General features: G+C 36.9%; 1 protein-coding gene across 3 annotated transcripts; it reads left to right on the forward strand.

Moving 5' to 3' along the window:
• Positions 1-8,089: 8,089 nt before the first annotated feature.
• On the forward strand, positions 8,090-23,780 carry LOC127619742 (bromodomain-containing protein 2-like). Of its 3 annotated transcripts, none has more exons than XM_052092715.1 (12): positions 8,090-8,712; positions 13,929-14,223; positions 14,543-14,680; positions 14,865-15,009; positions 15,095-15,294; positions 15,840-16,298; positions 17,027-17,155; positions 17,475-17,708; positions 17,837-18,090; positions 18,273-18,598; positions 20,641-20,769; positions 20,877-23,780. In XM_052092715.1, the coding sequence occupies exons 2-12, from the start codon at positions 13,951-13,953 to the stop codon at positions 21,002-21,004; spliced, it is 2,415 nt and encodes an 804-aa protein (XP_051948675.1). In that variant the 5' UTR covers positions 8,090-8,712; positions 13,929-13,950; the 3' UTR covers positions 21,005-23,780. The 3 variants fall into 3 exon arrangements, with proteins under 3 accessions (XP_051948675.1, XP_051948673.1, XP_051948674.1); XM_052092713.1 differs by having other exon boundaries at positions 8,090-10,301; positions 20,877-23,779; XM_052092714.1 differs by having other exon boundaries at positions 8,090-10,301; positions 17,475-17,696; positions 20,877-23,778.
• Positions 23,781-24,666: the final 886 nt, after the last annotated feature.

Raw genomic sequence — 24,666 nt, forward strand, 5'->3', positions numbered from 1 at the left:
CACTGAACAAAATAAAAGGCCTAAGTCATTATGATGAATAGAGAAGTGTTTTCCATTCATCATAGTGTTTTACATTGAGCACATCAGTGTTCAACTGGTTCTTATAAATGTCTATTCATATGATGGTTTGTTTGTGTCATTTGAAAACAAAATACCATTTTGAGAAGAAATAACATTGTTTTGAATGTAAAGTTTCATTTTGCAGGATAATTGAGGGGTTTTGCCCATTGTGTGTGTGTTTTTTGATTTGTGTGTAGAGTTCTGAGAATATGAGGCATTCTTTCAGAAAATGTGTGTAAACAATCGAGAAAAACTGTAAATACTGAATATATATATATATATATATATATATATATATATATATATATATATATATATATATATATATATATATATGATAACCCTGTCATATCTTAAGTTCACCACTAGATGCCCCTGTTGTACACATTATAAAAGGTTTGATTTTTGTTGCCATATTATTCGTTTTTCCATCATGCTGATAGTTGTACTGAAATAAAAAATTTTTTTAAAAAAAATAACTAGTAAAAACATATTTGACTAGATCTTTGAAAACAGAAAGAGGTTTATTCTCTTTAAATCGCTGCCCACTTGCATTCATTACTAAGTTAGACATGGATAATATCTGCTACTGCCCACTACTGTAACTGCAGTAATATGCACAAGGTTGATTCATTATGTATTAGCATCGATTGAATTGTAGTTGTGCTTGCCTTTCAGAGTAACAGGAGAACATCTCAAGACATTGTGAAACATTTATTATATAAAGGATTACTTGACACTTGAGAATGTATTAATGTATTAATTTGTCTACACACTAGGAAAGAACAGTATTTATTCATTCTCATAAATCAGACTTACAGAACATTAACGTTTCTGTTATTAAAACATTTCATTATTTAGTCTTAAAGTACTACACGTCATGTCTTGGCCTAAACGTTTTTTCTTAACCCTTATGTCGTGCTCCGATCATTTTGACCCAGACAAAAAAAAAAAATGTCCTCAATTAAAATTAAAATAAATATATATTTTTTTACTTAATCCAATGCTGTTTCTGAAGGATATTGGTACTTTAATTTAAGTGGCATTCAACTGATCACAAAATGTTGTCAGGATATTACTAATGCACCATCACTATCTGAAAAAATATTTTTTATCAAATCTAGACAGCAGTCATCACTCCAACACCTTATCCTTGAGTAATCATGCTAAATTGCTAATTTGGTACTAGAAAATCACTTGCCATTATATCAAACAAAGCTGAAATCTATTTGGTTCATTAAATGAAGCTTAACATTGTCTTTGTTTTTTGAGTTGCCACAGCATGCAGTAGACTGACATTTCTTAAGGACAATATTAGGTCAAAAATTGCAAAAAAGAAACAGCTTTCTCTAGAAACTCATCATTCGATCATTGTTTTGAGGAATGAAGGCTATACAATGCACAATATTTCATACAAAGGTGTACACTACAGTCTTCAAAGACAAAGCACATCTGACTCTAACAAGGACAGAAAGAGATGTGGAAGACCAGATGTACAACTAAACAAGATGATAAGTGCATCAGAGTCTCTAGTTTGAGAAATAGACGCCTCACATGTCCTCAGCTGACAGCTTCATTGAATTCTACCCGCTCAACACCAGTTTCATGTACAACTGTAAAGAGAAGACTCAGGGGTGCAGCCTTATGGGAAGAAAAAGACACTTTTGAAACAGAAAAACAAAAATAAAAGGTTAGAGTGAGCAAAGAAACACAGATATTGGACAACAGATATTTGGAAAAGAGTGTTATGGATCTTAACCCCATTGAGCTGTTGTGGGATCAGCTAGACTGTAAGGTGCGTGAGAAGTGCCGACAAGACAGACACATCTATGGCAAGTGCTACAGGAAGTGTGGGGTGAAATGTCACTTGAGTATCTGGACAAACTGACAGCTAGAATAACAAGGATCTGCAAAGCTGTCATTGCTGCACGTGCAGGATCTTTTGATGAGAACTCTTTGAAGTAATTTTAGAAGTTTTGAAAATGATTGTACATAGTGATCAGTTGAATGACATTTTGGTGAATTAAAGTACCAATTTATTTCCATAAAAGCAAAATCTGTATAATATTCCAAATCTTTGGCCGCCAGTGTATCTGAAAACACAAACAAATTGTCCAATTTTCTTTACAAATATATATTTTTGTTTTATATCACTTATTACACTTGTGTTCATGGTTAAAAATGACTGCCCATTGAAATTAATGGATTCATCAATAAATATTAAGTGTTCGGGAGCATCCCAATCCTTTAGACGAGCACATACAGTATGTGGATGTGTGTTTGCACTCACAATGTCCTCGGACATGTGCACACACACAGCATGTGTTGAGCACCCTTTTGTGCACCATGTACACAATTTGAGGAATATTTCAAGATCTCCTCATCATAGTATGTTGTGTTTGGGCTCTTGAACCTGGATAGTCTGTTGTAAGTTACAATATGTAGTTTTCTATGTTATATGTACTCTATATTTCAGGAAGTAATAAGGAAAAACTTGACTAAAAGACACACCTGTTTATTGTATTTATATGTGTCAGTGGGAATTTCATAAACGAAAGTGTCAACGTGTAGTTGAAAATGTGTTGTTACTGATTTTTAGGTAATAGCCATAATTTTTCAGATGAAGAATTATTTTAAATTAATTACATTTAATTATTAAATAAATTGGTGAGATGGTGAGATCTTTTGGGTGGATTATTTTTTGCAGAGGTGAAAATACTGTGACAATGGGGCTGCATAGCAACCTTTCACACCTTTGCAGTTTAAGCCGTTGGGCAGATTTTGTATCTGAATTGTGTCTGGTTTCTAAAGACATGAGAATCACTGTTAATAGTTCTCCTATTATAAGACTAGCGAGACCTCCCCCAACGCCCACCACCCCTCCCAGAACTGTCTGTAAGGCTTCAAGTCTGTGAGTGTCGGACACACCCCAGACAAACAAACAAAGCTGGTTTTGGGGTGTGGGGATTTACAAAAACAAAGTTCTATAAAATACTCTTAAACTTCACTTAAAAGTGCACTCCTGTTCAAATTTTACATTAAGAAATGAATAGTGCTAAGAAATTTAAATGTGCATGAGATGACAGTCATATTAGTAGCCTAATAAAAGTGGTTTTATTTTACATAGAGCAGGTCGCCTGCTGGAGGCCGACATGTTGTGATCACATGACCAGCTGAATACCACTCTCTTTAACTCTGAAACCCAACTGTTATTGGACAATTTCGTTTGCAGAATAATTTAATCATGGGATGAACATTTGCCAGCGAGTAGGGCATATCAACAATGACAATGATATCTGAAAACTTTTGTATACTGCTGCATCAATCGCTAGATGTCCCTATAAGCCAAGAAGACTGCTATATCAGCCAGGGCAAAAATGTAGTAAAACAAAGTGCACCTTTAATTCTGCTGTTCAAATAATGAAAAGCAAATCTTTTTTATATAAAATACTTAATATGCTGCATAATGGTTATATCCATATCTTCTGAAGCTATATGAGAAAAACAGATAAATATTTAAGTACTTTTTCAATATTTTTTTAATTCTTCTTTTGTTTTCAGTGAGTTCCATTATTCATGCATGTCACCACCTACTGAGCAAGGAGGAGTATTTATAGTTAAAGAGGACTTTAATATTGATATGTTTCTCACCCACAACTATCATATCACTTCTGGAGACACAGATTTAACCACTGGAGTCATATTAATTACTTTTATGTTGCCTTTATGTGCTTTGGAGCTTAAAAATGTTGGTCACCATTCACTTGCATTGTATGGACCTACAGAGCTGACATGAGTAAAATGATGTGATAATTTTTATTTTTGTGTAAACTATCCCTTAACACTTTGATGTTTAACAACATTATATAATTTAATTGCAAAGTGCTCCATATATCAAGTTGTGCAGTGGCCTCTGATTAAATCATAAGATTATAAACAATTGTAAATAAAATAGAAGCACCTTCATAGCTTCAGTTCAGCTTTTGACTAGCATGTCTGATGATGAAGAACTGTATTGACAGTGTGCCCATTGAAAAGCAAATGCACAATATACACAATTAGATCATCTTAACTGAGAAGGAAGAATCACAGCCCTCCCTGCAAAACAAACACAAGATGTGCAAACCAATTAAATGTTGTCCCCACATATATCTCCCACTTACCTTTATATGCCAGCACCAAAGTTTACTTTTCTATAATTTACTCCCATCACTGGATTTACTGTTGTACACACAATAAAACTCATATTCTATTTTTGTTGTCATTTTATTAGTTTGTCCATCATCCCCTAAAACCTGCCATCAACAAAAATAGTGCTTTCCTACAAACCATTAAAGTCTTGCCAAGAACAGAAATATATTCAATAAAAAGTACAAGCTAGAGCCTTCATAGCAACCATTTCCTGTGCTGGCCAAATTGCCTTGTGATGCTGAGTCAGACTGGGTTAGTGGGAGACATCATGAGTGACAGCCAGGCCAGCCTTGAGCTTTCCCATTTGCCATGCTGTCCTACCAGCCATTATTAGCTTGAGTAACAACCCAGTTAAATAGCCAACCAAGACGTTTAATAGTTAAAACAAACATAAATGTTTTTTATTATTATTATTATTAATAATTAAATAAGTCTCTGAAAGCTTTTGATGGAAACTATATATTTTGAAAACCACAACATATGGTTTAATCTTAAAGTGAATTTGAAAATGTGTCTGTTTAAAGAATTAAAAGGAAGTTGATGCTACAGAGAAAAGCAATTAGCTTGCTTTCGCTATTTGTTATACTTGATTCTGATTGGTCAGTTCTGTAGTCAGATATTTTTGTATAATGACTGCCAAACTATTAAATAAATTTAATATTTAATACATTTTGGCATAATGTTGATTACCACAAAAATGTATTTTTGTGTGGTGGTGGCGTAGTGGGCTAAAGCTAATCAGAAGGTTGCTGGTTTGATCCCCGCTGCCACCACCATTGTGTCCTTGAGCAAGACACTTAACTCCAGGTTGCTCCGGGGGGATTGTCCCTGTAATAAGTGTACTGTAAGTCGCTTTGGATAAAAGCGTCTGCCAAATGCATAAATGTAAATATATCAACTTGATCATCTTTTTCTTAAAATTAAAAAAAGGAGGTTCCAGTGAGGCACATATAATGGAAGTGAATGGGGACCCATTTTTAACTTTAAAATACTCACTTTATCAAAAGTATCACCACAAGACATAAAGGATATGTGTAAACATGATTTTAGTGTGATAACTTACAAACATTTTCTGTGTAAAGTTATAGCCAATTTTACAACTTTGTTACCATGACAATGTAATGTCAACAAACCCTAAAACGACTGTGAAAATGATTTAAACAACTGTACAGCTCAACTGTTAACAAGTTAACAAAATAATTAATGCAAATGCTTTAAGAAATTATAAGCTTCACATTTTTGTGTTTAAGCCCTCCAATAATTGGCCACGTTCCATTTCATTGACCACATTCACTTACATTGTAAGTGCCTCACTGTAACCTTGATATTTGCATTTTTTAAAAGAAAATGAGGAACGAGTCAAAATATACTTTCGCGGTAATCAACATTATGCCACATATGCTGTCGATTTAGCGTAACTTGTAATGTATTCCTTATTCCAAAGTAGATTTTTTGGTTTTTTTTATCAGTCAAAAAAATTATTAAACAAAGTAACTATGTGGCAAAGTAAACAAAGTTTACACTGCCACATAGTCTGAACTGCTGAAAGGATTATTGGTTCTCACCTTCCCACCCTCCAAGAACTGTACGCTTCATAATGTCAAAATCGATAGCATTCACCCCGTCTTCATATTTTTTAATCATGTCCTCCTTTCTAATGTACTGACACTTATTTCTCCAAATAAATTTAAAATTCACCTTATTTATTAATTTAATCATTCGTGTCGATTTGGGCAAGGAGAAGGCTGGATAGTCTGGGCAAATAAAAGAACCCTTCCAAAAATTGTAAGATCCCTCTGCAGCCATCTATTCAATATGGACTTACATTTATCTATGTTATTCAACACATTTTTATTCTCCATAACATCTTTATCTTTAGAAATAATAATCCCCAAATATTTAACTTCCCTTTTAATTTGTATATTAGATAATGACTGCAAAGGAAACTCATGCAGTGTTAACATTACACATTTGTTTAGGTTTAAATGTAGCCCCGAAGCTCTAGAAAACTGGTTAATAGAATGTAAAGCTAATGGAATTTGATATTCATTCTTTAGAAACAATGTTGTATCGTCAGCAAACTGGCTTATAAGTATATGTCTATCCAACACTGAAAGACCTTCAATACTATTATTTTTAATCAATATAGATAATAACTCTGCAACCATTATAAATAATAATGGTGAGCTTGCCAGTCACCACCGAAACAGAAGAATCCAGCTGTTTTAGTTGAGGTCTGCCTTCTTTCTTTTTCGACTGTTTTCCTCTCATTCTGCTACTGTTTTTATTGTTTCTAAACTAAAGACTGTTCTTTAATATATTAGCAGAGCACAATGTATGGTTCCATATTTTATTTTTAAACTGTGGTGTTTTCATTTGAACTGTTACAGTGCTAAAACTTTAACTCTGTGTTACTCAGCTTTTTTGAAAATTAATCTGAAAGAAATGTTGAATGAAACACTGTGATGTTTTGGCCAAACCATTTGAATTATTACAGTGGGGGGATTTTTTTTTTAAAATTATTATTATTTGAAAGAGATTGTGAATAAAACTACTGTATATTGTAATGGCCAAACTAATTAAAAGAAAATAGTTGACATTGTTTCTGCTTCTGGGCTCTTAAAATTGCTCATTATTAAAATTGCTTTTATTTTATAAACTTGTTAGTTTTATGAAAACACTAAAAATAATAAACACTGACTCTCAAATTTAACTTAATGGATATATACAGGGATGACAAAAAACTAAATTAATCAAAACTGTGCTTTATTACTACATTTGTTTACAAGTAACTTTATTCAAGTTAAAAAATAATAATAAAATCAATAGGATTTACGTAATATACTGTAGAATTTAGCTTTTTTTTTTTGGTCACTGGCGGCCACCCCGTTTGGAGGCAGTGCCCCAGCATGGCCCCCCCACTGAAAATGCTCTAGACACGCCCCTGATTGTAAGTGCCTCACTGTAACCTTGATTTTTGCATTTTTTTTTCAAGAAAATGAGGAACAAGTCAAAATTTACTTTCGCGGTAATCAACATTATGCCACATATGCTGTTGATTTAGCGTAACTTGTATTGAACAAGTAACATTCCTTTAGTTTAGTAATATTTACTTTTGTTTGGACAAAAATGTATCTCTTATTCCAATGTAGATTTTTTAAAAATTAAAAAAATTATTAAACAAAGTAAAACACATTTCCAATATTAGTTTACACTGCCACATAGTCCGAACTGCTGAAAGGATTATTGGTTTTCACCTTCCCACTCTCCAAGAACTGTACGCCTCCAGAGTCAGGAAAAGGGCTCAAAAAATCACTTTGGACCCCATTCACCCAGCACACTAGCTTTTTGAACTGTTGCCCTCTGGCCGGCGTTGCAGAACAGTTTCCTCCCTCAGGCCATTCACCTTATGAAGAGTTAAAGCTGCCCCCAATACTCTCCATTGTGGCAATGCAATCGTGTGCATATTCAACTATTCATTCATATTTATTTGACATATCCTACCTCTTCTGCACAAAACATTAAATCACCTTGCACATAACTGTATTTTTTAACAACATTATTGCCCTACTATAGCTTCCTCTATATATCTGTTGTATCTTATTTTTTTATTCTTATTTCACTGTTTACGTATAAATGTTTACACAGTATGTATATGTTGTATATATATTTTGTATTCTCTTTGCACTGGAAGCTTCTGTCACCATGACAAATGAATTGTCATGGTGTGTGTAATCATACTTGGCAATAAAGCTATTTCTGATTGTGATTCTAACCAACTGTGTGCGGTTCAGGGGGGAAGGTAGGCAAATGAAACTGCACATGCGCAGAAACTACTTTCATGGGAGATGAATGCTATTGATTACGTGGATTTCTTGCGCTCCAAGCAAACTTTATGCCACGCGTTTTACTTAACCTAAATATCCTTATCCTATATTCAAACCACTTGGAACGCTCACGCGGAGAAAATCGGATTGCATTATCCCAGAAGATAATCTCGGTGAAAATAAACAGGTTTAATTTTGCGATGGCGCGATGCTTTGTAGGACACGTGATCATTGCCAGCCAATCCTGGAGCGGCAACGTTAGTGATCTATTCTTTGTTCTGGATTTATCAACATTATCGACTACATTACTCGTTTACAGCTTATGGATTTATATACACCATGTCTTTATTAACGGTAGACCGTTAAATGTGCTTAATCCTTCAAAGGGAAGACGTATTGTCTGGGATTCCTGTTTAAAACCGGTTTTAAGACATACTAGTGTGTCACGTGTTTCGCCCTGCCCCCCACTTCGCGCCAATGAATGGTGAAGAAGTCGGACATGTTTGAGGGAAATGTGTTGAATAAAGAAACGTGGCCGAAGACAAGAAGAAAATACGGATTTTTTTCCAACAATGAGGAATTCGACATCTTTTGATTTTACCTTTTATTTTCAATTCACTTAATCTGGATAGAGGTATATGTTAACACATTTAGATTTTGTTTGTTTGTCAGAAAACAAAATGTTTTTATTCTTAAACATTATTACATTGATGTAGTTAGGCGGTCGTATGTAATTAATTTATAGATAACATGGAATTCGGTCGATTTTTTTGTCTCCCACAATCTATGACATTGTTTCAGATTTGTAACCTTGGCAGTGGGGGATGGGTGGCTTACCCTCCAAAAATATATTGTCCTGTGCAACTATTAATTTGAGAACTCAAAAATACAGTTTTTTGTGTCAGGTTATTTAAATCCAGGCGACCATAATTAATCAATTCTCGATTATTAATATTTTATGTAAAGAAAGGCTGTTCATCTATGTAGTATTCTCTACAAAAGTTACACGTATTATTTGAAAACGTTTAGTCTTTTGTTATAGATCCAAGGGCGTTTTGGAGAAAAAAAAACATCGTTTGGTTTATGTGGATTATTTTGACTGAAGTAGGTCTCGGCTGCGGCCTAAACGGTAATAGTCTTTTTGAACTTTTGTGTCAATACTGAGTGTAATTGAGATTATTCAAATAATTGATTCCGTCCTTTTGTCTGTTTTGGCACATATTTCAGCGCTAAATTATGTTTTTAAACCACTGCTGATCGTCGCTTTAAGGGCCAAAATTGCTGCGTCATTTCATGGAGGACACTCCTTGTAGGCCATGTTGAATCGACAAAGGGAATGGCGTCGAGTACAAGGTTTTATCTGCTTTAATATCGGGTATGAGTTGGCATAATTTCATCTTCAACACTGCTGTTTTAAGAATACTACATTTTAAAAATGCGCAACATTTATTCTGTTTCTGTTAGACAAGGGATTGTTTTATGTATTTTTTTAAATAGTTTTTATTGTTGGGTCTTCGCATTATTAGAAGGTACTAGAAGTTGTAAAGTTTAAATGATAGTTTGTGCAGTTCCATGTGATTTTCAGGCAGTCTAAAAGGAACAGAGAGCGAAGCGAGTCGATATCTGCCTGTGTGAGCTGCATTTGTCTGATATTCATGACTAACCGGGTGGACCAATGGCGTGCTTCCAACTTGCCCTGGATGAACGCGCCTGAGTTTTGTTGGACCAATCAGTGAAGTCGGTTGGACTTGCATTGACGTAACAGAAACCCTGATGAACGCAGTTTTCTGGAAACGTTGCCATATTCTCGTTAATATTTTAAACACTTGAGAATGTTTTGTTAAATGTTGGTCTCGTAACTTTTGTGGCGGTAATCAGTGTTCAAGTGTTGTTGTTTTTTGGCGAAATAAACTGTTGTGAATCGTCAAATTGTTCTCAGAAGGGATGTGAAGGCGTGGCTTATGTGAGTGGCAGGTAGGGTGGCCTATATAATACGCGTAGGCGTGTAAGTGTAGCGTTACATTAGCCAATGGAATCCTCGTTGGGTTTATAAAAATTCGGGCGGAGCCTTAACGTCGCCATTTCAGTGTAGCGCTGAGCTGGAGGATAAAGGAAGTAAAAAAAACAAGGCCGCGAAACTCTTTGAGATTCGAACGAAACCGGTTTATAAACTGAATCCGGATCCATCCCGATGGAGACGGCCCTTTACCCGCCCTTTGACAGGTACCGGTTGGAGCAAATAATATTACACTTATTCTGTGAAGAAAAATGTTGTTGGGATATTGTTACAAGTCTGCATCTTTCAGAACTATTTTGTTTTTATTGCGATCTGCCGCAGTAAGATCGAGTGTAATATCAAAATGTTCAAACTGCACTGACTTTCAGATGGCAATCGCGTGTAAGACACTTACATTTTTTTACAAAGTCGACAGTTTGCGAAGTTTCTGATGAACGATTTTAACGGTCATCTGGCCGCGTTCACTGCGCAGGCGCATTCTCGTCCTCGGAGAAAGACCGTTTATTTATATCAGTATTCAAATTGCATTGTCGCCGTTTTCACCATGTGTGTTTGTTTGAACTTAAACCTTATTGTATGAATGCGTTGCTAACGGTAACATGGTAGGGTCAGCCCGTGTCTGATTATTCTTTAATGACCATAGAGACTGTTGACATGCTGTGCGGTGTGTGAAAGCGCGCAAAGCTGTCCTGCATTATGTGAGCGTTTTTTTATGCGTAGCTGGTGTTTGTACTGAAGAGGGTTAAAGTTACCATGTCGCTGTGGATCGGCAGTGACTTGCCTGTCTGGTGTAATGTAAAGGCATGTCAGGATCGATATGGTAAGCCAAAGTGATTTCTAAAGTACATATAAGTATAGCCGAAAAACGTGCTGGACGCACCCGACAGGAACTGTTACATTTCTCGTGCGTTTATTAGGCATAGATAAATGTGTGGGTATTTTTGTCTGTCTTGTTGTCTAGATTCGACAAATCCGTTTTATTAAATGTGTTGGCTCTGCCGAGTAGACTGAAACGCATGTTATGTCATCTTCCGTCTTGTACCACGTGCACTTTGTCAACACGCGTCGAAGGCCGCAGTTCTGACCGCGCAAAGCGTCTACATGATAAGGTCAGGGCGGCTTTAGCACATAATGTGGGTTTGGTTGCTTGGTTACAAGTGACATGAAGCCTGCCATCATGCAGTAGTAACCGACATTAAATGGAGGGAATCTATAGAAAATATTTACTTGACATTCATACGGTCTTCTCTCTCTCCCTCTTTTTTTTTATTTTTTATTTTTCTTTAAAATTGTTTGTATACCAGATTTTTACATTATGAAAATAAAACATTTCAACGTGAACTGTTTGTGACTTTGCATCATTTAGCACTAGTTTATATAGATTTTTTTATATAGATTTTTAACAACCCGTACAATACATATAATTTCTGCTTGACTAAAGATTTATAATGTGACATGCATTTTGTTGTCAATGTAGCTCCATCACGCATTCAGAATTAAACAACAGAAGCAGCATGACAGTTTCTATTGTGAAATGATACTCTGTGCATATTGGTGTAGTTCTTCACTGACACTCGCTGCAAGGGACGAGAACAACGTTGTACAGCAAAAGTAAACATCCACAAATATGTATATATTTATTTGGGATATATTAGTTGTTTTAACTCCTAATATTACTGTAATGTAAATATAGCAATGCTTTTAAAAACTATTGCATGATCTGTGAGGTCCAAATGTACACAAAGAGATGAAAAGACTCCCTTAAAACGATTGAGCATAGACCACTGAAGGTAAGTCAAGGAGGAACGGTTTATACTATAATGCAAAGTAAACGCGTCATACTACACTAATAATAATATATTATGAGAACTTCGATAATGTTTCAATGTTGTCAAAGGATCTCTATAAGTTCTGTACGTGCACAGAATACATTCGATAAAACTTTTTAAAGATATTTGACTGACAAAAGAGTCCTAATCTATTACGATGACTTGAGCGTTCAAGTATTCAGATGACAAGATTTAATTTATTTGTGAGTACTTAAACACATGAGGCCAAGGGCCAGATTCATTGATTTAAGATTGAACCTATTTTGTCTAAACAAAGTTTCCTCTTTGGTAGAGATGGGTAAAAATATCGACTTCCAGATGCATCACAATTTTCATTTGAACGATAATGTTGATCGATCTTTTACTTTGATTTACCATCATTGTAGTGGAGTGGTTGCTCAATCGCATTTGCGACTAAAATTTATATTTTTGGCAACTGACAGGTAAATGTTTAGATTTCACTCACCAGTAATTGTGTAGTACAGTGGTGGAGTATTCATCAGCTAAATCCTTTCACTGCGTGTGAATCCTTTCATGCAATCCATTTGTCAACTAATAATATCTCTTTTCAATACCATTTCGGTTGAAATAAAACAAACATTTAATTCTACCCAGGCACAGCACAGATGAGAGAAATCCAATCGAGTCTCTAACGTGCCCTAATTTAAATACTCAGAAATGCCGGGTTTCCTTAAAGAGACATTAGCGTTTTTTTAGCACGTTGTGAACAAATAAATGTCAATAGTACAACTTATGCAATTAAATCGAATCTGGAAATCTGTATCAATACCCAGCCCTACTCATTGGCTGCACATTTAATGAAAAAACTAAAAAGTCATTGAGATTACAGCATTCCATTTAGGTGTGCTCCCAATGCACCAAAATGTTATATTTACAATATATATTTGGGCTGTTGTGTGCTTGGATGCAAAGGCAAATCTGATGTGTTTAATGTGTACAGTTAAATCAAAATGTGAATAATGCTTTGTTTTTTTATGCAATGAAAATATTAAAGCAATTCAGGAACACAGTTCTCAAGTTGTTTTGATGCACAGCCTGCATTAAGAATATTGCATGCAACTGCCCCACACACATTAATTATTTTAATATTTATTAAAATATTACGATTGTCATAATCGTGCAGCCAATTTGAAGTTATTTTATGAATTTTTTTTCTATTTGGAACCACCTTACAGCATGGTTATCATGATTGTTCTCCCCTTGAAGTGCCTTCCAAAGACATTATTATGCCAATCTGGGTTAATGGGTCTGCTTGAAGCCACACCCCAAGTTTCCAGTTGGATTTTTGCATTATGTTGGATTATTTTATTTTCAGTTTGGAATGTCCATGTTTTAGGCAGATGAACTGCTGATCGGGCAGTTGTGTCTTACTATGTGCATATTTGGTGCATAAGAGCAAAACACTGAATAGAGTCATAACTTGTCAACTATGACTACGGTGACTTTTTATATTTCATCCTAGCATGCGATAAGTTGTTCTTGTTTAGTCATAAGAAAAGTTCTTCCTTGTGACAGGGTCATTCATTTGAATTTTGTACATTAGTATGTTTTGTTTCCATTTTAGTTTTTCAGTATTTTAGATTTTGATTCATATTTTAGGGCTGGAGAATTTTATACATTAACTGATATCTTTTGAATATGTTTAATGCTGTAGAATGTCTTGCTGCCTGGTTTTATCGTTTTCTTGTGGTGGTGTAAGGTTTCAAACTGTATACTGTGTAACAAAAACTTTTCAAATACATTTTTGGTCACTTTTGAAATCGATTAACTAAGTTTTTATTTCAGTTAATGTAATTTTATTTATTGATTTTGTTATAGTTAATGATTACACCTTGTTATGTCTTGATGTAAAATTCCCCCATAGTGCATTTTTATAAAGCTTTATTTTTTATCAGACCATATATTTTAATGCCTCTCCTTCAGTCTTCAAATATTCTCTCTACACTTATTTCCCTCACCCATCTTCTTTTTTTTTTTGTATAGCTCTTTGGGCGGGGGCGACGGCATGCTTGGGGTCACAATGATGGAGCACACCATCTCCGGCCCTGGCAAGCGCATCCGCAAGCCGTCGCTGCTGTACGAAGGTTTTGAAGGGCCTGCTCTGCCCCAAGCACCTCAGTGTGGACCCTCCCAACCCCCTGTGCAGGACCCCAATCGTCAGGGCCGCATGACCAACCAGTTGCAGTTCCTCCAGAAGGCTTTACAGAAGACATTATGGAGGCATCACTTTGCATGGCCCTTCCATGAGCCGGTGGATGCTGCCAAGCTTAACCTTCCAGTGAGTTTGTTGTTCTTTGTCATTTCTGTGCCCCTAGCAGTGCCAAACGGAATCCCAATCTGTTTGTTTGATTCTTGATTTGGCCTGACACAACAATGAATCAACCAATTTCTTGAATTTAGGATGGGCCCACCAGCTTGTCTAACATATAAAAGACATAGGGTTGTATTTAAAACTTGCCAGTCTGCTTGGTGTTGTTTCGCCTTTTAAAACAAAAACAAAAATGCCATTTAAATATTTCCAACTGCTTTATTCTGGCATGTTACACCACAAGTAATGTAATCTTTTCCAACCTATTAAAGACTCTTATGTCATTTAGGACTACTATAAAATCATTAAGCAGCCAATGGACATGGGCACCATCAAGAGAAGACTGGAGAACAATTATTACAGTAGTGCAAGCGAGTGCATGCAGGATTTCAACACCATGTTCACCAACTGCTACATCTACAACAAGGTCAGTCTGGTTTATTCGCCCAGCCTTTTTATTTATTTTTTAATTTTTCTTCAGAGCTTGGATTTGTTTTGTGGTTTCCCAAAGTTGATCAGGTCTTCAGGCCTATTATGATGCAATGATGTGCTTCTGTTATATCTTTAGTTTGCCATGTGGTCTGAAAATATGTGGGATGTTTTTTTTAAAGCCAACAGATGACATTGTCCTGATGGCTCAGTCTCTGGAGAAGGCTTTCCTACAGAAGGTGGCACAGATGCCCCAAGAGGAAGAAGAAATCCCCACAGCTGCTCCAAGGGGCAAACCAGGCAAACCCAAAATAGGCCGCAAATTAGGTAAGAATAGGTTGGAAAAACAGAGGAAGCTCAGTACACGGATGAAGAGTTTGACTGACTTTGAACTGTTTATGAATTTCTTTAGTCCCAGGTGGAATCACAACAGCTCATCAGGTCCCCGCTATATCTTCTGTATCCCAGTCAATCTACTCCCCTCCCACTCCAGACACCCCAGACTCTCTTCTCTCTACCCCACCCCAGACAATTCTAGCCAAGACTTTGCCTACCACTCCACACAGCACCCCCACGCTGCTGGGCCTGCCTCCTACCCAACCTACTGCTAAGGTAAGTAACATCTCTTTTCCAATGAGGGAAAGAAATTAGGGATGTGCAAAATGACATATTTTCTAAATCAACTAGTCAAACTAGGTTTGACTAGACTAATAATCTGTCTTTACGAAGCCCTGTTTTAATTAGTCTGGTTTTTAAATAAGACATGTTCTTGCACTCAAATATTTTTACAGCATCTTAATACGTGCTAAAACATCATTAGACGTGGCTGTGTGCATATGTTTGCTGTAGCAGTGTTGCTTAAGTGATCAATTTAAATACATTTTATACATTTAAACTTTTCCAAAAATGGTTTTGCCGAGCAAACTGTCAGCTAGCTAACTGCTAGTCTACCAGCTTGTTAGAGCATAATTTTAGCCCCAAGGAGACTGTTCACTGTTACTCTAGTTTATTCATTTGAATATATCAGCTAAACTTAATTATTTGTTTTTGTCTGTGCCAAACCCTTAAATGTTTAACTACATTTGAAACGGAGCATGTCAAATGCAATTTAGCTGCACAAGTGGCACAACTCTATTTTCTCTCCATCCTTTCCTTAGAAAAAAGGTGTCAAGCGCAAGGCAGACACCACCACCCCCACCGCCACTGGTCTGCCCCTCACCTTGGGCATGGGTGGCATTAATCTTGGTATTGGCAGTAGTGACTGCCCGCTCACTCTTTCTGCTTTGGGGGTGGACCCCAATCAGAGCTTGTCGCTTGGCCTGGGCCATGTTGGAGGCCTGGTTGGAGACAAAGTTCCGGCAAGACGTGGAGGCAGTGGCAGGCCCATCAAGCCACCTCGGAAAGACTTGCCTGACTCTCAGCATCAACATCAACCGGTGCGACGTGGGAAACTTAGTCAGCAGCTGAAATACTGCAGTGGGATTCTGAAGGAGCTGCTGTCAAAGAAGCATGCAGCCTATGCCTGGCCCTTCTACAAGCCAGTGGACGCTTCGACACTGGGACTGCACGACTATCACGATATTATCAAGTATCCCATGGATCTTAGTACAATAAAGGTGTGTCAAAGCGGCTTGTTTTACCACAAAGCATGACTTCTTACAAGGATGTAGACATTAGATTAAATGTTTGTTCCTGCATCAAGCTAGGGACAGTATAATGAAAGGTGCTTGAAAATAAAAAAATGAATGGGAGAACTCAAGACACTTAATATGGCAGCAGTAGGAATAAAAGGCCTTACAGTTAGAGCAAATCATCTTTTTGAGGCTTCACCCGTTTTATTATTTTATTTTCAAATGCACATGTGCATTAGATGGATCGGTATAAAAAAAGTGTGTGTGTGTGATTTTAGCTAAAGAAGCAACACTTATGGTGCCATTTATCTATTTTTTGGGCATTTTGTAGGATTTTTAATGACAGTTAGTGGAGAGGGACAGGAAATAATAGGGGAGAAGAGTGGGAATGGGATCGAAAGGACCTCACGAGCCAGGACTCGATCTCTGGTCACCCGCGATGCATCAGCACCTCACGTCATGAGCTCTGCCCACTAGGCTATGCGCTGACCATGGTGCTATTTATAAAATTTTATTGTGGATTTGAAATCTAGACAAACTTTGAAAAAGATTGGACCTGTACTTATGTATCTATTGGTCACATACACATATTGGTCAGTGACCATCTTGTGCCTGAGATGGCCACTGACTTTCATAAATGAACTTCAATGTTTAAATAAAAATGTAACCATGTGCACGATAGCCAGTCATAATCTGTCTTTCTCTATCTGCAGAGGAAAGTGGAGCATCGGGAATACAGAGATGCACTACAGTTTGCTGCGGACATCAGGCTAATGTTCTCAAACTGTTACAAGTACAATCCCCCAGATCATGATGTGGTGGCCATGGCCCGAAAATTACAGGTGCAGGCAATTTCCCTTTTCTGAACATCTCCACTTTAGTAAAAAAAAGGAAAAACAAGCCTGAATTTTGTCCACTGGAAGAGTGTTCATATTTATTTATTTTAATTATTTTTTGGCATGGTGCATTTTCAATGTTCCATCAGTCAATCAATCAACACAATGGTATTTAATGGTCCTATCTTTCACAGGCTAATTTTCAATTGCAAAGAATGTAATATGGAGTTTACCCTGACGAAGGCCTATAGCCTAAATATATTTAAAAAAAAAAAAAAAAACTCATAAAAAGTTTATAATAAAGTATTTTCTCTATATATTTCAGGATGTCTTTGAGTTCAGCTTCGCCAAGATGCCCGATGAGCCTCTGGACTCCCTCCCACCTGCGTCCCTGGGCGGTGGCCTAGGCGGTCACTCCTCCTCTTCCTCCTCCTCTTCCTCCTCGTCATCAGAGAATGATGTGAGCAGCGAGAGTGAGAGCGAGAGCAGCCCAAGCTCCGACAGTGAGGAGGAGAGAGCGCATCGCCTGGCCCAGCTTCAGGAACAGGTGTGTACTCAGGTAGCAACTAAACCTTTCCAATCCGGCTCTTTGGCTCACAGAGAGATGCCTATTTGTACTTTTACGGAGAGTAGCGGTGGACATGGGTTTACAAGCATCTTGAAACTCATTGATTTGCTTGTCTGCAGTTGAGGGCGGTGCACGAGCAGCTGGCTGTGCTGTCCTCCACACCCATTGTCAAGCCCAAGAAGAAGAAAGATAAAAAGAAAAAGAAGAAGCCAGAGAAACATAAGCGAGGGAGGAGTATGATGGAGGATGAGGTGGTCATTCGACCACCAAAAACGCCAAAACTCACCAAGACACCAAAGAAGCGGAGCAACAGCAAATCAGCAAGCTCCACTCAGGGCAAAAAGGGCTCCAATAAGAAGAGCAACAAGAGCAAGTAAGTCTTCACATGCATGCATTCTGTAGAATGGGTTAAATGATGGTAAAATGTGTTAAACAAAATGGACTTTAGATGCTGATTGCCATGGTGCAATGTTTACTTAATTTTGACCAAATAAAAATGAAACTAAACCATTGGTTTGCAGTATATGTATCTAAATTCTCTCACATTTCTCTCAGATCTTCAAAGAAAGCTCAAACTGCCTCCATCAATTCTTATCCCATGAGCTACGGTGGCCTTACTCCCCACTATGACTCTGAGGAAGAGGAGGAGACCAGCCCCATGAGCTACGATGAAAAACGGCAGCTCAGTCTGGACATTAACAAGCTGCCAGGCGAGAAACTGGGCCGTGTGGTCCACATCATCCAAGCACGAGAGCCCTCGCTACGTGACACCAACCCGGAGGAGATTGAGATCGACTTTGAGACTCTTAAACCATCCACACTGCGGGAACTGGAGCGCTACGTTATGATGTGTTTACGGAAGAAACCACGGAAACCATTTGGTATAAGCCCATTTTTTTTTTTGTCTATTTGAGCATTTGCTTTGTAAAAAAAGAAAAAAAAAGTCAGCAACTTGGAGGTTTGTTCTTGAGGAGCTAGCAGTAACATGAAACTTTAAATGAGTAACATGAAACTATTTACATGAGTTTAAACCCATAAAGCAAAGTGTAGCCCCACCTGTCCTGGTTTTATTCAGTATACTCCACAGATAGCCAGTAATTTGCCCTTTACCCTGACTGTGAAGAAACAACACTTCTTTCACTCTACACTCTTAAGGATACGCCAGCAAGAGTCATCCCCCATGTGACTTGATTATTTACCCTTTGCACCTATTGATGTAGTTTGCAGAGAGAGCAAGCCCAGTTCATTTGGCGTGCTCTAATCTAGTGCTCTAATAGGGTTATATTCAAATAAACAATGTATATGATAGTTCATATGCCTTTTTTGTTAACATTATTTACCTACTCTCTTAAACCATTTACATTTAAAATGTTAACATCGTGTCTTTTGATTAATCTTTAATATTATTGCCTATTTTGACTGGTTGTGCCATATAACTACAGCAGTTCAGTTAAAATATGAATTTAGAAGTTAGACATTTGATATAGAAGTTATGGATGAAAATTCAACTAGTAAGTTGGATATCTGAACAACTAATCAACTATACAGGCTTAAGGAAGTACTGTTACGTCTTGTGCACGGTTGAGTGATCTAGCCTTTCAAAGTATACTCTTTTTGACTGCAAGCCATATGAATGTGTTCAACGGATGCACACTTCAACTGCTTTTAGACACTATTCAGTACAGTCAACTCCAGGCACGCGCAGGCGTATGCAGGCAGACAAGTCCACTCCTACTGAGCCTATGATGAAATTCGCAGCACTGGGGAAAAAAGTACACGGTGGTCTTCAGACGGTTAACCAATTAACCAGCATTAACAATTTGTACCAATACCATCAGTTACAAATTCACTGCAAGGTTAATTCAAGAAACAACCTTTTAATGGGTTTAATACGTAGGGCATGTTATGTACACACAATGGTGCTGTTACCGTATAAACCAGTCTTCCTCAGTCTAAAAGACAAGGAAGTATGGGAGACAATGTCATCCGTGAAGATGACATATTCAAATTGTAAAATAGGATTTTAAAGTTTAATAGTAGCATGAGTACAATGGGGTAGGGTGTGAAAAAATATCTCCAAGCCTCGACATCTAAGAGAATGTTTACAGTCCTGCATTTCACTTATGTTGCACGGTAGACGGGTGTGCGATGCGTGGCGGAACGTCAGTGCCTTCAGAGTGGTTTTGTGTGTGTGTGTGTGTGTGTGTGTGTGTGTGAAATATGTTGATTCTTAATATTCATGATTAAGATTGCCCAGCAGCACATTTTGGCAGTTTAAAAACAGTCTTAACCTACCCACAGAAGTTATTGCCTCATAGGTTAATTTGGCATGCAATTGATCCATTAAAAATTTGTTTGTTACAATAGGAAATGTACTGTTGTTCATTCAAATGTTGATGTAATAACTATGACTAAATATGCACCTCTTTCATGTGAGCCTGTTTTGTTTTAGCCAGTATAGACCTTTATCATCCCTGTTTGGTCAATTGTTTGATTCATGGCTTATCTGATAACCAGTTACTGTTGGCGGTTATCCAGTTAAAAGAATTTGTCAAAATTTGCATGCCTACTGTGGTGTTTAGAGCTTTATGGATGCTAAGTGCAGTGCTTTAATAGGGTATTGTACAAATTTCGGCTAAATAACTAAACTTATTTTGATTATAATGGGGTGATTGTAATTTCTAGTGTAGACACGGTGTATTAGTTTATTGTCAGCATGCTAAAAGCTTCTCCAAGATGTTGCAATTGAAACTGAAATTCTTTACTGCCACTGACAATATATATATATATATATATATATATATATATATATATATATATATATATATATATATATATATATATAAAAACTTTATTTTATAATGTCACCTTATTGACCATCCAGACCAATTCCTAATATAAATATGCCTCTTGTGTTTTCTAGTGGCAACCAAAGCTGTGGCAGGTAAATCTCGTGAGGAGTTGGCTTTGGAGAAAAAGAGAGAACTTGAGAGAAGATTACAGGATGTCAGCGGTCAACTCAACTCTGCCAAGAAACCCCAGAAAAACAAAGGTATGGACTTGCATGTTCACACATTAACTCAATGCAGATCAGGATCGAGTTGAAGATCAGGTTGATGGAAGGCAAGCTGTATTTACTTTTCTCTTTTTCTCTCACAGTGGAGAAGCCCACCACGGTGGAAGCCCACCATGCCATGGCCTCTCGCCTCAGCGCCAGCAGCTCCAGCTCAGACTCCTCTTCATCATCTTCCTCATCCTCTGATACCAGTGATTCAGACTCGGGCTGAGCAATTTAAAGAACGGACATGGAGATATCACATTAAAACACTCCATCCCAGACCAGAATGGAAACCCTGCTCTAAAATAACAGAAATGAATGAAAAGCAAGAGTAGGCTTTTTCTTTTAGATGTATGGGAGCAGTTGGAGAGTTAGAGAGAAAATGCAAGAATGTCTGGGAAATATTGTACAGAGACATGTAGGAAGGAGCTGATGGTAAAGCAGTCCAGGGCGTCATTGTCTAATTTAGGACTCATTTCTTTTAGGCCATTCTTTGTGTATATACATGTACAAAGCTATATAAATATCTATTTTTTCTTTTATAAAGAAGAATTTTAAGGAATTCCCTGGTAGGGAAGTAACATTTGTGAATTTTTTTGTTCTCCCTATTTTTGTTTGACCTATTAGTTGTTTGTCCTCAAGAAAACAACAGGCTTGGATAAACTACTGTCACTTTTGTTTGCATGAGCGAGTGTATGATCTGTGTGACATTGAATCCAGCAGTTGGAAAACCACTTTGGGTGCATTTTACACACATGTATGTTTTGCAGCTTGGTTCTGCAAATTGAATGAACCTTCCAAGCTTTAGTGAAAACAGAGCTCCACTTATTCAAATGGCATCTGTTGACCCAGCAGATAAGAGAACTCCCAGCACCCATCTCTGTTCAATGGGCAACCCATTGTCTTTAGTGGCGTCTTAACTTGAATCCTATCACTTCTCCATCCAGCCTGCTTTATTTCAAAAAGAAACAATGTGGTCAAATTAATAGGTTTTGAAAATTCCAATAGTTTTAATACAAGAATACTGATGAATGCTCTTTAAAATAATCTGGGCAATATGAGCCTTAATTTCTCTGGACACATAAATTAAATTTTACACTTACCATGTGGTTTCAGTCACAAGCTTTTTTTGGATGCACTACCAGAGGTACAGAGCTGCGTTAATTAGGTGTGAATATGAATACTGTTTTGTAAATCTTGGTTTTTGAGTTTTAGTCTGGTTATTTTATTTGTTATGTGTGTATATTAATGATTATTTGCCCAGAAAATTAATGCAAAATCTATGGGGTTAACTAAATGACCCAACACCTCTCATATTCAGTACATCGAAGATTATAAATATTGAATATATATTTTCTATAATATACAGAAACATCATAGAACATGCCGTTACACAACATAAAGATCACCTGAATTTTTTTTCTTCCATAATTTGTACATATGTAACATTTTCACAGCCTTGCAGCTTGCATCTATCAATTTCTGTATCCTGCTGTGTTTAGATCTTCTCTTTAGTGTCGTGGCTGGTTGTTTCCACAGCTCATTATAGTTTTGTTTTTTAAAGATAACAGCAACAGGAGAAAAGTATATACACACCTCTTAACAGACGAGTCATGCGCCCATGATTCTCATTTGAGAAGGTCCACGCTAATAAACCAGGTGAGATGTCCTTAATCAGCCTTGTGTTTGATTTTCTTCTTGGCATATTTCTATACAGTAAAATGCTGTATGTATGTATGCATCGTCATATCAACTGGTATGAAAGGTATTTAAATAGTGAATGTTTAGTAGTCTAAATACAACAAAAGTATTAAAACTAAGGATATCTTTTATATTCAACTGTAAAAATGCTTATAAACTGTCCTTGAACACAATTTGTTTCAAATGTGTCTTACACAGTAAAGGCTACTAGGTGGCAGTATTTATTTTTTCTGCCCAGATAAAAGCTTGAGTTTGAAATGGCATACTACCCATACTATTGTTATTTTGCCATAGATAGATGTTGCAGAAGTAAAAGTAGTATTGGTAGTATGCCATTCTGAAATCGGCCATACTCTGGGTAACAATGGCATTGTCATGCCAGGTTGTCAACATTATATGCCATAGTGCTATATGTCACAATGCAAATTAAAGGGAAAGTTCAACCAAAAAATAAGAAATTCTCTCATTTACTCACCCTCGTGCCATCCCAGATGTATATGACTTTCTTCTGCAGAAAACAAAGATTTTTAGGAGAATATCTCCACTTTGTTGGTCAATGCAAGTGAATGGTGACCAGACCTTTGACGCTCCAAAAATCCCATTGTTTTTGGTAGTTTACACAACAATGATTGTGTTTCAAACAATTGGGTTGTTAAACTATTCTGTATTTTAGTTGTTTCGATGTAAATGCTCCATTATTTTTGTGATTGGTTCAAGACTAAATGTTTTTTCCTCCAAGTCATATAGAAAACTGAAAGTGTTCAGTGTTCACGGGCATGTTGTGCAATGTTTGTTCCTTGTACCATGTCTGGTTTTGGTTTGATTTAGGTAAAATTATGAGGAAGTAACCACAATGCAAACTAGATCTGCCATTTTTCCTTTGTAAATCAGACACACATTTTTAAACTCGGTCCTCAAATCACACTACTCTTGCACTGGAAGAGGACCTGTGAGATATGGCCACCAGTGACCAACAGGACAAGCCCATATACAAATCTGAGACTCACTGGTGTCCATATCTCACAGGTAAAGCAGGCCTGACTTGAAGGGCCAGTCCGACATGACAAAACCATTTAAGTTTCCTCAACTCTGGTTGAATACTATCATTTCATTTTAAGCTTGGAATTCTGTATTGTGGCACTATTATTGGCTCCTGTATGTTAAAGTGCCTGTTTTTTACTCATTTGTGAGTCACTTTGGATTAAAGTGTCTGCTAACTGAAATATATGTAAAAAAAAAAATAAATTACATTATTGAGAAGTGATTGTTTTTTTACCAAAAATGTCTTGGAAGTGATCAATTCCAAGTAAATAAATAAAATGCCAGTGCTGAAAAATTAACAGATTTCTAGATGTATTAAAGAACAGTACCATAAAGAAAGTTAAAGGACCTTACACTGACTGCAGTTTATGATTAAGTCATATTAGAATAACCATTGTGTCTGCTCCCTTCAGATGTTTATGTTCCAGAACTTTGCGGAATGCGAGTATAACAATGAGGATTTGTCTGACATGGTGTACAAAGTGAAGCTGGTCTTTAACCAGAAGATTTTGTGCCAATATGACTCACAGCTCGGGGGTCAAATTAAAAAGTAACCATCAGTATCTGGTGTGGCCACCAGCTGCATTAAGTACTGCAGTGCATCTCCTCCTCATGGACTGCACCATATTTGCAAGTTCTTGCTGTGAGATGTTACCCCACTCTTCCACCAAGGTGCTTGCAAGTTCCCGGATATTTCTGGGGGGAATGGTCCTAGACCTCACCCTCCGATCCAACATGTCCCAGACGTGCTCAATGGAACTGATATCCAGACTCTTCGCTGGCAATGGCAGAACACTGACACTCCAGTCTTGCATGAAATCCAACTATCTAACCTCATTACTTGTTTAAATGACAGCAGGGCTAGGTAGACGCTAGCCAGCTAATACTGCCTAACAAGCTGATTTTATGTCTGATCCAGCTAGTTTTGTGTATAACTTTGTGGAACTGCTTGCGATTTTAGCAATACACACCTGATCATGTAGATGTAGAACTGGCTAAATATATATATATATATATATATATATATATATATATATATATATATATATATATATAAAAATGATCCATGATACATTTTTTGATTGTTTTATGGCCCAGCCCTAGTCTGAAGTAGTGATACACCAATATATCGACCAGGCCGATTATTTG

Source organism: Xyrauchen texanus, chromosome 26 (genome assembly GCF_025860055.1).
Source record: "Xyrauchen texanus isolate HMW12.3.18 chromosome 26, RBS_HiC_50CHRs, whole genome shotgun sequence".
In the NCBI taxonomy this organism is placed as follows: Eukaryota; Metazoa; Chordata; class Actinopteri; order Cypriniformes; family Catostomidae; genus Xyrauchen; species Xyrauchen texanus.

What these genes read in the sequence shown, in the direction of transcription:
- LOC127619742 (XM_052092713.1), top strand. Translation starts at nt 10,270, where the DNA reads ATGGAGACGGCCCTTTACCCGCCCTTTGACAG. An exon ending in CAAAATAGGCCGCAAATTAG is followed by an intron (nt 15,010 to 15,094) that starts GTAAGAATAGGT and finishes GAATTTCTTTAG; the next exon opens with TCCCAGGTGGAATCACAACA. An exon ending in AGGAACAGGTGTGTACTCAG is followed by an intron (nt 17,709 to 17,836) that starts GTAGCAACTAAA and finishes GCTTGTCTGCAG; the next exon opens with TTGAGGGCGGTGCACGAGCA.